Here is a 13,876-nt window from a genome sequence, read left to right on the forward strand (position 1 = left end):
CCAAGTGGCGCGACACTCGGGCCACCTTCGGAAGCAAACATGAAATCTATAAAAGAGTTAATTATAAATCATTACGTAGCATATTATTTCTCAAAAAGGAATGCTTGAATTAAATGCCAATTGATTTATTTCATTTTAAGCAAATGTGGAACTTTGGTATTTTTTAAATTTTTATAATATTTTGACGTTCTCTGCACTTTAGTAGACTTTGCGATATTTTGTTTCAAGTTTTTTGTTTTGTTTGCATTTTAAAGTCATTTTTCAGGTATTTTTTTGATCTTTGTGGTAGTTATGAGTGTTTTTGTGGTCGATTCTGGTATTTTCTTTCAAATTTGGGTATTTTTAGATTAGTTATGGGTTTAGTTAGTTAACTCTAGTATGGTTATTTAACTCTTACTTGTTGGCTAATCCTTCTGAAAAAATTTACTCAATAATTCTTGATTAATTCTAATGAGCGAACTCTAAAGAATCGTTAGTGACTTCACACAAGAACTATCAAAGTAAAATCAATAAACAAATTATACACTCTGAAAGCAAATATCTTTTTTAAAGTCGAGAAACTTGTTCCTACCAGCAAGACACTTAAAGTGCCTTTTTAAAAGAAGTTTGCCAGTCCAAGTGTTTCTTCTAAAGATAATTTGATTAAGTGAAAAAGTGATTTCAAAACATGGTTCACCTTTGGAACCTGTGCGAAACCTTAGGTGCAGAAGCTAAAATTTTAAAATTGTACTATAAAATAAATGAAATTTTGTTTTACAATTAAAAGTATACGTGATATATATTAGAGATAGGTGTAAGATGTTACAGAAAAAATTCAGATACACAGACTTAATCAGAAAATTATAAAAAAATCCTTAAGGCCAAGCCACCCTTGGCTCCCCACCTTAAATTTTGACTTAATAAGTTGTTTCACTTTAATAAGTTATTAAATATGTCAAAATGTATTTTGTTTTCTATGTATATGTGTGCTTTCCTTTCATCCAGTTAATAAATTTTTTTAAATAATATTTTCTCTTGAATATTCTCGCGCCACCCCTCTGGTGTACTCGCGCCACCCCTCTGGTGTACTCGCGCCCCCCTAGGGGGGCGCGCCCCACAGGTTGAGAATCGCTGATTTAATGCATTTTGACTCATGACTTGTATGGTTTTAGAGCATTACCGTGCAAAATTATGGGAAATGCACAGACAAGGCACGACGCCCAGAGACATGATCACGTGTCGCCAGACGATGGATCAATTGAAAATGAGGATTGATACTTTAGAAAGGTGTACAGAGAAACTTAGATACGAACGTGAAACTGTGGAAGTGAGTTCATTTTTTATGGTTTACTCACTAAGAAATTGCTTTGCTCACTAAGAAATTGCTTTGCTCACTAAGAAATTGCTTTGCTCACTAAGAAATTGCTTTTCTCACTAAGAAACTGCTTTGCTCGCTAAGAAATTGCTTTGCTCACTAAGAAATTGCTTTTCTCGCTAAGAAATTGCTTTTCTCACTAAGAAATTGCTTTGCTCACTAAGAAATTGCTTTGCTCACTAAGAACGAGAATTTATTTATACAGCAAATTGCAAGCAAAAAATGCTTAGCAATTTTCTATTTTTTGTCCATTAAGCGTAAGACAAGAGAAATATTTTAAAACTATATGTTTAATTTTAACGTGAACATACATTAGAATCGTATTTCAGGAAACAGGGAAACATTATATACTTTAAATAAGAATTATAAGAATACATTATTAAGGACTACGAAGAATTTCAAAAAAAATAATAATTAAGCAATAATAAATAAAAATTTCGACCTAAATAAAATTTTAAATACGATATAGAATTTACTTCCATTTATAACAGCAACTACAAGAAATTTTATTTATATGTCGAATTTTTTACGCTGTTTAATATATTCTCGCACCTTTTTATATATTTCATTTAATAATTCTGTTTTCAATTTTCGCTCTTTTTTTTTTGGTTGAGTTAATTTTGACTTGTTAAAATAAAGCTGTATATTTCAATCACTCTAAATTTCTAGACATTTTGTTTTATGAGAGCAAAAATTTTTCATACTATAATATGAATTGTTAAATTTTGCGTATTTTATTGCATTCTAAAAACTTGCATTTAGAAAAAGTGATCGACCCTAAGAATAAGATTCAAACATTAGTTTTTGTTTTAACTCTTAACTTTTTTTTATTTAATTTAACCTTTTGGCACAGATGAGACACCAGTATTCCTTTTATAAATTTTTTAAACCTGTAATTACAAGTAAAAGTATATTTTAGTAGTTTTTAATTGTAGAAAACAGTTAACTAAAAAAATCTGTTAGATTATCTGAATTATATTTGTACTAATAATGAAATCTAATGAAAGGAGTTTAAAATTTTCTTTTCATTCATATTCAGAAACTTAACAATAATCGATTTTTTAAATAAAAGAAGCATCAATGATGAATAATTGTTTCGTTTAGATTTAAATAAGTGCAAATTTAAAAAAATATTGTTCAGAAGTAAGTCGTGTTTAGAAAATTTTATCTTTAACGCAGATAAAGATACCAATATTTCATAATCATCAATAATTAAAGTGCTAAATATAATATTTTTCACTTACTTTGACCGAAATTAATAAAAGATAATGAAAAAAGTATGAAAATATGTTTAATAAAAGTTTTGCTTCAAAGGGTTAAATGATGATGTTGGAATCTAGGGCAGCTAAGGTAGGGTTATGGACAAATGACAAATTCAATGGTGATTTCCATAAAATAAGAAGAGTTGCTAACTATGTTGAACGTATTCTATAGTACATATGTTACCGGCAAAGTATGAAATCCGGCATTGTAAAAAATGCCTAAAATTAGCCGGCAAAGTATGAAATGATTTATATTTCACACATTTCCCAGGCATTCTGTAGAATACCAAATGAGAAACCGGCAAAGTATAAAATACATCTCCGATTTGTCAAAATGTCATTCAAAAATGACAAATTCAAAACGTCATCCGATTTGATATTGATTTATTCGATATTTTAATACTTACTGACGATAGATTAAATTTATTCGATATTTTAATACTTATTGACGATAGATTAGAAGAAACATCAGTGTAGGGTATACCGGGCAAATGTATACCGGGCAGTGGCACTTGACCTTAAAAAAACATCAGTGTAGGATATACCGGGCAAATGTATGCCGAGAAGATGCACTTAACTAGACCTAGTATATATTTTGGATATTTATCAAAGGTCATACTAAGTCTAGTTAAGTGCCACTGCCCGGTATACCCTACACTGATGTTTTTTTAAGGTCAAGTGCCGTTGCCCGGTATATATTTGCCCGGTATACCCTACACTGATGTTTCTTCTAATCTAGCGTCAGTAAGTATTAAAATATCGAATAAATGTAATTATATCCACGAATAAATTAATATCGAATCGGATGTAATAAATATTTCGGACATTCACCAAAGCGACTATGTGATTGTCATCATTCACCGATGAAAGTCAACAACCACCGATTTCGGTCATTCACAGTAACAAGAACATTATTTACATAATAACCTCATCAAGATGTTTATTTCATACTTTGCCTAAATAGCATAGAATGTGTAGGCATTATATACAATGCCTAGAGAAAGTATGTAATAATTCTCATATTTCATACTTTGCCTAAAAACATCCGGCATTCTATACAATGCCGGCTTTTCATACTTTGCCGGAAACATATACAAGGAATATCGAATTAAAAATAAGTAAAAACTGAAAAATTGCTTAATTTAGATTTCTTTTTCCTTCTTTAGGATAGTTTTCGATACCATTCGAAAGAACAAGAAACGATGACTTTGGATTTATTGGGAAAAATGAGAGAACTTAAAGCGGCTGGTGCATCGAAAACTGGAAACGGTAATATGAGCATTAAAATTTCTAGATATAATCAAAGTATATAGTATGATAAAATTATAAACTATATAGTATATTACTATATATATCTTGAAAAGTAAAAGTTACTGTTAAACATAACTATGAACTTACTTTAATAAATTTAATAATTTTTTCATAAAATATCAGATTAATTTAATTTTAAATCCTAATTATTTTGTTTCAAAATAGGCTTTATAAATTTTTTATCCCTAAAAATGCACATTTCTTTCAAAACAATGCATATTCTTACAACCGAGTATTTGGATACTGTATTGGTCATATATATTTGCATTAAATGTAGAACATGTTTTTAAATCAAAATTATTATGAAGCACAGTAAAGGATTTTACAAAGAAATTGTAATCATAGGTGATGTAATTTTGTCATTTAATAAAATTTTGTTATTTAATAAAATTTTGTATTAAAATCATTTCAAAATGTCTTAAAATTTATAACTAAATATTTCGAAATTTTTATTTTTAAATGTATAAAAATGCATGTGCATTAAATGTATAAATTTTAAATGTATTTTTAAATGACTACATTCTCCAAGCTTTCAAACGCGCAATTTCTTTTTCGAAGCAATAATTTTTTTTCAATGAATATTTCAAATAGTTATAGAATTAACAATTTCTCTCCGAGGGAAAATGTACTAAATATTAAAATATAAATTAGTAAAATTTACACAAATGTATATAATTTTGAAGTTTTAACAAATAAATTGTAAGAAACATGTGGTTTAAAAAACACTTTTTTTGCAAGAAATTTCAGAAGATATGTAGCAGTAGCTCCCAACATTTTTAGTTTTTACTACGTTATTTGAGTTGGTTTTCAATTGTTCTTTGGCAACCTATTTGGCTATATATATATTAAAAAACAAGCAATTGTAGTCTATGAAAAATACTCTTTTACTTTTATATGTTCTTATAATCTTTAACTAACTTAATAATCTTTAACTTTTACATTATTTTAAATGTTTTCTCACTAGTTTAACCAATCGAAATCGATAAAAGTAAGAGTAACAAATAAAAATTAATAAACGAAAAGTTTATACATGGAAAGTGATGGCTCTTAAGACAAAAATAAGTGAAATTTTGAATTACAGATTTCTACTTTTAAGAACATGCCGGCCAGGTGGCCGAGCGGTTAGCGCTTGACTGCGAAGCCGATGGCTGCGGGTTCGAATCCCGCTCTGGGCATGGATGTTCTCTCTATGTGTTGTCCTCTGTTGTGTGTGAATGTGACCCACCCTATGAACGGGTTTGTGGCGGTGTGGCGTGGGTAGTGTTGCTCGCCTCTGTGACTTTGGTTCACAGGTGCCCACTGGGTAACGTAAAATGTGTAACAATACCGACATCTCAAGGCGAAGAATAAAGTTCAGTGCCTGCCATTTGAAAAAAAAACTTTTACGAATATAACTTGCTTGACTGTAAATATGAAATGCTGATTTAGTATATGCCAAGTGTGTAAGATTTTTTCAGCAACATCCAGATACTATACACATTTATTTTCTATACACATTTACTCTGATTCTATACACATTTATTTTCTCAAATTGTTATTGGAATATCTCTTAACATATTTTTAAGTTTTCAAATGTTACTCAATTATGTGCTTTTTAAATACACTTTCTAAAAGAAATTGGTATCTTTACAATTTTCTCTCTCGTTATTCAAAAAGAAGTTTTTGTAATTTTAATAATTTTATTTTAGAGTTTGTATTTTTTAAAATAGGTTTTTTCATGCTAAGAGGAAAAAAACTGGCTCATTTTTATTCCTGCCAAACAAATAAAACTTATTGACATTTATTTATTTTTAAACAAAAAACGACATTTCCGCATATTGTTTATCACTTATGTAGATTTGAATTTTTTTTACAGATCTCGAAACAAAACAATCCACATATCTGGAAACGAGTACAATTGAACGATTGCAAGAGTTATCCGCTCTGCTAATGAAGCAGGTGAGTATTATATTTGTTGCTGTTACTAATGCTACTTTCAATACTAGTATGGGAATCCAATTGCTATGGGAACCCAAGCGATTTTTAAGGCAGAGGGTGGGTTTCTTGTTTTTCAGTGGCGCATCTATAAAAAAGAATAAGACTTCAGCCGCACACACGTCACAGTCCACTTTATAGCGAGGACATATTCATACATCCATTCATTCACCCACAGATCGTAATTTTGACCTGAACCAGAGAACAATCAACCTCCAATTCAGTACCTCCAGAAATTCTGATTTGTTATGAGAACTGGGATTACTTTGTGATCCAGACAGATTTAACGTGCACCATTGGCCGGCGGAATTCAAAGTCACGATCTTATGAAGATGAGCCCAGCGTCTTACAAACTAGGCTATTTCGGAAATTGGAATTATAATTAAAATGCAAAATCATTCAAATTCAAGATTTTTTATTAAGCCCTTGACGATCGGTTAATTTTCAAGAAAACGGTCATAAAAGTGCCTATTTTCAATTAGTGCTATTTGATTAGTGCTGACATCTAGTTTAAAATAAACTAACTATCTATAATTACCTTAAAAATATCCTGGCACTGCCATCTAGTGAGTAAAATCAAAAATAAAATGTTTTCCGGGCAAAAGAAATGAATTAGTTTTATACTTATTGGGGCGTTACTACTGAACACTCCAGCCCGGAAATATCACGGGAGCGAGAAGTAAAGGGCGAAATCTCACCTCGTCATTTTCACGGGAGCGAGAAGGAAGGGGTTAAAAGACTTTAAAAAGTAATTTGCAATAACAAACAAAAATTTTTTTGCTTTCTTAAAATTTATTCTGTACTTTTTTTTACTGCAATGACTTACCCTGATAATCAGTTTTTGGATCGATATCAAGTATAAAACCTTTATTTGGAGTATAATATACGATGGATCTCAAAGCAATATTTACTCGTTATGAAGAAAAACCTACTAGTATCAAATTTCTATGAATCATTACAGAACTTTCTCCTCGTTCACGTTCCACAGCTAACAATAATCTTATAGTAATGATAATCAGATATCCTAAAGTAGTTTATTTGGCAGATAAAATCTATTAATAGATACTCTATTGATTTCACCTGACCTTTCAAAGGATAGTTTTGAACAAATATTAAACAGGGTTTGAAAAGGTTTCTAAGCTAGTCAAAACTTCTGACACATTTTTAACTTTATTTCTATTTGTGGATTTATTTTTTAAGGCATATTTTATTATTTCTTTGAGTGATTCTTCTTTGTGCTATTAAAAATTGCGAGCATGCATTTTAAGTGGTGCTCGTTTTTAAAAATATTCACTTTGTCCGCTTACTCCAAAAGGTGTTTTTAATTAAAGTAGAAAAAATTCATTTGGTTTCTCATTCAAAAAACATTTTTCAAAACCTTTTGTAATTTTTATATATTTTTTAATATCCATCCAATTTGTATTAAACATATTTGTTCACGTACACTGTGTAAAAGATTATAGAACTATTATTGCTTACGTTACCCTATGCTACTACTAATTTTCAACAAAGATTCTAGAACTATTATTACTTACGTTACCCTATGCTACTACTAATTTTCAAGAAAGATTCTAGAACTATTATTACTTACGTTACCCTATGCTACTACTAATTTTCAACAAAGATTATAGAACTATTATTACTTACGTTACCCTATGCTACTATTAATTTTCAACAAAGATTATGGAACTATTATTACTTACGTTACCCTATGCTACTACTAATTTTCAACAAAGATTATAGAACTATTATTACTTACGTTACCCTATGCTACTATTAATTTTCAACAAAGATTATAGAACTATTATTACTTACGTTACCCTATGCTACTACTAATATTCAACAAAGATTATAGAACTATTATTACTTACGTTACTCTATGCTAATTTTCCATTATTATTATTTTTGACCAGACTCGTGATTTAGAGACCACCCTGTCTTCAAAGACGAGGCAGATTTGTCAATTGAAGTGGGAACTGTTGCATCGAGATTTATCAACAGTGAAGCTACAAACGGAATTGCACTCTCACATGGCTCACAAGAAGAGATCCAAATATGCTCATTGGAGATCAAGATCTTCTGAAGAAGCCTCTACACACATACACGTTAGAACTTTTCTTAAAATTCAGTTTTTTTAAAAGAAAAAATAATTATAAAGAGTAAGTTTTGTTATTTTAAATTTGGAGCGGCATAATAGCATCCGGCTCTTGTGCCATTGAATTGCCTTGACTAAATATAAACTAACACAAAATTTCATTTACTAAGTCATGGGTTTTTCGATGCTGTTAAGGTACTCATTGTAGCGTAATAACCTCCAACTGGTCAATGATCAGTTGAAAGAAAATATTAAAGAGAAATTTGTGAAGTCTCGAGTCCGCACTAAGTGGCTTTCAGTAGTCTCGAAACTGAGACGTTTTTGGGTGGAAGACCCTCTAACAAGTGGTGGTATCTTTACTCAAATAATAGCTGTAAGAGAAAATAATAAATTTTTTATTCTTGGTTTAACGATACGATAAGTAACTTGAACACTATGTTGACTACATTGAAAAATAGAGTAAGATTTCATGCTTTCAGTAAATAGACTTTTGTTCTGATAACTTACGTTTTAGTTAGCTATGTGAAATCGTACGTTTTCTAGATAACCGTAGTACATACAGGTGATTATCAAAATAATGGAAACACTTGAGAATAAAAGGGACATTTAAGAATTCGCTTCATAAGCATTAAAATATAATCTTAGCTACCAGTTTTTTTAATATAAAAAGTACCTATATATTAGGTGGTATGAGAGAGCTTTAGCAGAGTTGCCTACGTTTTGATTTTTTGTCAGAAGGGTAAAATGTCAGACCTCACAGATTTTCAGAGAGGCAAAATTGTAGGAGCCCGACTAGTTGGAGCAATAGTGAACGAAACATCCCAGCTTTTAGGCGTTTCTAGATGCACGGTGTCTAAAGTCATGACAGCATACACACAGCGCGGGAAGACAAGCTCAGCAAAGCAAAATAGTGGACGGAAGGAGAAGCTGAGTGAAAGAGACCGAAGGGTATTGAAGCGGATTGTAATGTCTAAAAAGAAAACAACTGCAGCCAAAGTGATCGCAGAGCTCAATCAGCATCTGGATTCTTTAGTGTCAACAATTACAGTTAGGAGATACCTTCATGAAGAGAACATTTACGGCAGAACAGCAATTCCCAAGCCTTCAAAATCTAGGGTGTTTCCATTATTTTGATAACTACCTGTAGATTATAGTGATATCAGACGTTCCAAAAATGACTTTAATTTGGCCATTTTTCAGGAACAGGATTCCGGAGACAGTTTAACTTTATCTACAGAAGTCTATAGCTGTGAAGCCTCAAACAGTGAATTTAGAGCTACCCATTTAGCAAATACTGTTCAGCAATTGAACAAAGAAGTGCTGAAGTTGACATCTAACACAGGTTGGTTATTACTCATAATTTACATTCAATTAACGATTTCTTTTAATTTATTGCTACTATTTAACCTTACGGCTGAATACTGTAGTTGATATTTTAAAATAAAATGTTGGGTGCTTGGTTAACTGCTTAGTTTAAAATAAATTTTTAGAATCTTTGTTAAAAAAAATCATAAAAGTTATACACATTCCTTGTTTAGTAGACAAATCATTCCAATTCAAGATATTTTAAAAAGTATTCATATAAAGTTTAAAAATATTTTTAACTTATTCTGAGAAGAAAATATCTAACTCTTGATTGCACTCTCTTCTTTAATATAAACCACAGAATCTATTTTCGAATTATTTTGTTTCATTTTTTTCTCTTGCTATGCCACACATTTTAATAAGAAATTATTTTAAAGATTTCAATCGTAGATAATTGTCATTTTCATTCATTCGTAAAACATTTATTTTAATGAAGTTTTTCATTGGGTGTTTTTTCTTCTTTTCTTATCGTTTGAAACTAATAGTAATTTCTTCTTAAAATATGCACCATAGCAAGAGAAAAAAATATTCGAAAATTGATTCTGTAGTTTTGCACTTTTCTTTAAGTGCTTTCATATTAAAGAAGAGAGTACAATTCAACAATTAGATACTTTTTTTCTCAGAAACAGCTAAAAATATTTTTAACATTTATATGAACAATTTTTTAAGATATTTGGAATTTGAATAATTTGTCTATGAAGCAAGGGCGAGTTTTTTTTCATAAATATTAAAAAGTCTAATCAGGCACTACAATAGTTAAATAAATGAAATTATACTATTAGTTACTTACCGAAGCAGATTAATTCTATAAAGAGTGGAACATTGATTCAAATATTTGATTTAAATAATTGCAAAATCTGTCAGGAATAATCTTTTTCAATGGAGAGCTACCTTTGTAAAACTAAATACTTATTTTTAGATGTTTTAAAAAGAACGTTAAATGTTTCAAACAAAACTAAATTTCAGTAAAAACAACTTTTTTTTAAATTGACAGATTGTGTCCAGTGTGATGACGTACTACAAAGCAATGCCACTACTACCACCAAGACTACTGAAGTAAGATTTTTCAGTTTATGTATTTAAAAGCATAGTTTATACAGTGAATTCGCGATAACTCGAATCTGATAGGAATGACGAAAAACTTCGACATATCGGAAGTTCGACTTGCCGTTAGTTTCGGTTTTGGACTCTTAAAGTATTGTCGGCTTATTTAATTAATGCTTATTTATTACAAATCTTCTAAATGCTTACAATATTTAAGAAAAAACTATAAAGTATAATATAATAACTTACTTTATTATTTGTACTACATTTTACGTTTTTTTTAAGTAATCCGCCATTCATACTGAAGTAATATCTTTTGAGTCTCTAGAAACAGTAAATCTTCAATCACCTGCAGGTGCAAAAACATAGAACTATCAATTCCTTCTCGACTCTCTAGAAACTTCTGAAGAACTTCAAGAAATGGACGCGCTTCAAGTATGTTTGGGACCATTGTTTCTGAACCTTCTTCCTCAGCAGCACTTTCATAATTTTCTTTTGTGATAAATTCTTCGTCGGAAACATCACCACAAACAGCAATGATTTCATCGGAGTTCTCAATTACTTCCTCATCTTGAAGCTCTTCTATCACAGGTTCACGCTGTGCTTCTTTAAAAAAACCACACTTCTGGAAACAGTTTCATATTGTCGTTTCGCTTACATCATTTCCAAGCACTGAAAAGAAGCCTCATGGCTTCAAGTACATCAACTTTGAAAGAAATATTGTTTTCAATACCGTTTATCATTTTTCTGACAGGCCTTTAACGATAAGACTGTTTGAAGCACTTTATGATACCCTGGTCCATCGACTGCAACTTTGCTGTTGTGTTTGGCGGGAGAGACTGCAAGTTCACTGCTTTCAAATTAGGTAGATCACTATGTGCTGTGCATTTATTCATAAAGAGTATCACTTTTCTTTTTTTAGCGAAGAATTTCAATTCATGCAATTTTCTTACCTAGTCTTCAAATAGAACCGATGTCATCCAAGACTTTTTGTTAGACTTGTAATCCAAAGGATACGTTTTAACATTCTTGAAACATCGGGGGTTTCGGTATTTTCCGATAACAAGTAAGGGCAATTTCTCTGTCCCAAGCACATTTCTTCCAACTAGGACAGTAAAATGTTCCTTGGTCATTTTACCCCCTGGGCAGTTTTCATCTTTAGACGTCATAGTCTTATTTGGAAGACATTTACAAAATAAACCCATTTCATCAATATGGAAAACATTTTCAGAGTATCCTTGAAGTAAATTTGGTAACGTTTCATTTAACCACTGTTCACATACTTCAAGAGGGACAGCTTCAGCTTCTCCATAAAGAGTACGAAAGATATTGTGTGTGTGTTGCAAAGGAAGGGGCAAGATATCAGCTCCTAGGTTTTTTTTCTTGCTTTAAAAGATCCCAAAAAAATCGAGTTAAAGGGAGTAAAATTCGAGTAATCGAGAATAATTAACATGAAATTGAAGATAAAAGGGTCGGGACCTCATAAAAAAATCGAGTTATAGTAATATTCGAGTTATCGTACTTCGAGTTATAGCGAATTGACTGTACTACTTTATACTATATACTTTCCATCCACACTCCTCCGTACAAAAATGTTTTGCTTACTATTCTGAATCTTGGTTTTAAGGATTTCTAATTAAACATATTTCGTGATGCAGTTCTTTTTGAATTGTTCCAGGTGAACTTAACCATCTGTTCTTCTCACCATTCCTAAATATGGAAAACTAAATTCATTTTCGATAAGTTCCTAATATATTCCTTTATTACTAACCTCGATAAGATAGTTTTATTACTAATAAGCTACTTTATAAGCTTATCAATTTAAGAGGTTTATGGAATTATTTCCTTACTATAAATAAATATTTCACTAGCATGTCTTTTTCTGACTAAGTTGAATAAAATCGGATACTTCCAAATAATTATTAATCTACTCTCCAATTTTTCTTTTTTCATTAAGGTATCTGACTAGTGTATGCACTAGTACAACTCATTAGTATATACACTTGTTTTTAAGATAATAGTTTAAAACATAGCGAATAGTTTTCTAAATAAAATTCTCAAAGGATTTTTTGTTTTAGGCGATAGAATTTTTTTTACAGTGTTTAGCGTATATGCAAAAAAATGCCTCATTTTACCTAAAAATTACCATATAATAATAATATTGGTAATGTTTTTTCTAGTTTTATAAGTTTTTGCATATAAAACAAATAAACTGGTTTTTTAAAATTTTGTATTAAAATTTTTAAAAAAAGTTGTTGAAACTAGTCTACCTTAAATTATATTTTAAGAGCTACAATAATTTTTCAACTAAATAAAAATTTTATTAGTTTTATTAACTTAAATGTTTAGGATACGAAAAATTTAGGATTCCATTTTGTCCAATAGTTTCGCTTATACAACTTTGAAATAAGCTCCTATTACTATTACATATTTTAGTTTCCTACACAAATTCAGACACTGAATTTCTACAAAACTGGAAAAGGCAAGATTCTGCTCGTCTTAAATGTTAGCCGCTTGATGTGGAATTAAGAACAATTCGCATTGTAGTTCTTATGAAAAAGCCACGCTGCTCACTTTATCAACTGTTCCATACCATTATCAAATTTTCTGTATTTTTCATATTAATTAAAGCATTTTCGGAACGGTCTTGGAGGGTCATGAGGTTAAAACACTCCACGATGTCATGCCAGCAGCGTGATTGTGGCAATGTGGTCAGCACTACTGGCAGCCTTTACTTCCCGGATAAGCTGGTATTCATCGATTTGAAACTGGTTGGGCTTTAAGTCACCATTGGAGATCGAACCCTAGTTCACCTCAATGACAGTTCAGTGCTTTAACCATCGAACCATCATTTTTCATAATAATAATTTTGTATGTTAGATTATAAATTTAACATGACATTTTTGACAAGTTTCAACTTCGTGGATGTCCAGTTTTAAAGTTTCGGTAAACACTACAGGCATCATGTTTTTTTTTTTTGAATATTGGCAACCATAGTTATCGCTAATACTAATTTGAGAAAGTAGACGAGGCTTATGAGGAAATTGAAATAAATGTAGGACAAAACTTTGTTTTAGGTGGACTGGAAAGTAATGTCATTTCGGTGCATTAAATATTCGTTAGTCTTAAAAACCAATTAATTTTTTTTAAGATCCATATCGATTCAGTTTCGATCCGGCATAGAAAGGTTGTTGCTAAGGAGGGTGAAGACATTATTGATTAAAAATAAAATCTTGATTACTAAGATCAAATACACCGAAACGACATTATATTACGGACCACTTAATAGATACTGTGGAGCTGAGTTTACTCTGTAACACTTCAAGAAGTTTTTAAATTATAAGCGTGAAACGTTCCACCTGATACTTTTTTGCAAAGTAATTTACAAGACAAAAAATAAGAAGAATGAAATACGTATTTTTATACACCAGCTTATTTTTATACTCCAGCTTTTATACACCAGCTCATCCA

At 30.6% G+C, this 13,876-nt stretch overlaps 1 protein-coding gene across 1 annotated transcript in view; it reads left to right on the plus strand.

Annotated features, from left to right (window-relative positions):
* The window catches only part of LOC107453200 (uncharacterized), a 76,047-nt gene that overhangs the window by 59,555 nt on the left and 2,616 nt on the right, over window positions 1–13,876 (plus strand). The window contains exons 11-16 of the mRNA XM_016069926.4: window positions 1,152–1,306; window positions 3,783–3,885; window positions 5,783–5,865; window positions 7,815–8,006; window positions 9,197–9,338; window positions 10,356–10,417. Coding sequence (XP_015925412.1) covers window positions 1,152–1,306; window positions 3,783–3,885; window positions 5,783–5,865; window positions 7,815–8,006; window positions 9,197–9,338; window positions 10,356–10,417 — 737 coding nt within the window. The remainder of the gene's footprint in view (window positions 1–1,151; window positions 1,307–3,782; window positions 3,886–5,782; window positions 5,866–7,814; window positions 8,007–9,196; window positions 9,339–10,355; window positions 10,418–13,876) is intronic.

Source organism: Parasteatoda tepidariorum, chromosome 9 (assembly GCF_982258835.1).
Source record: "Parasteatoda tepidariorum strain Cologne lab strain chromosome 9, Ptep-v5.0, whole genome shotgun sequence".
NCBI lineage: Eukaryota > Metazoa > Arthropoda > Arachnida > Araneae > Theridiidae > Parasteatoda > Parasteatoda tepidariorum.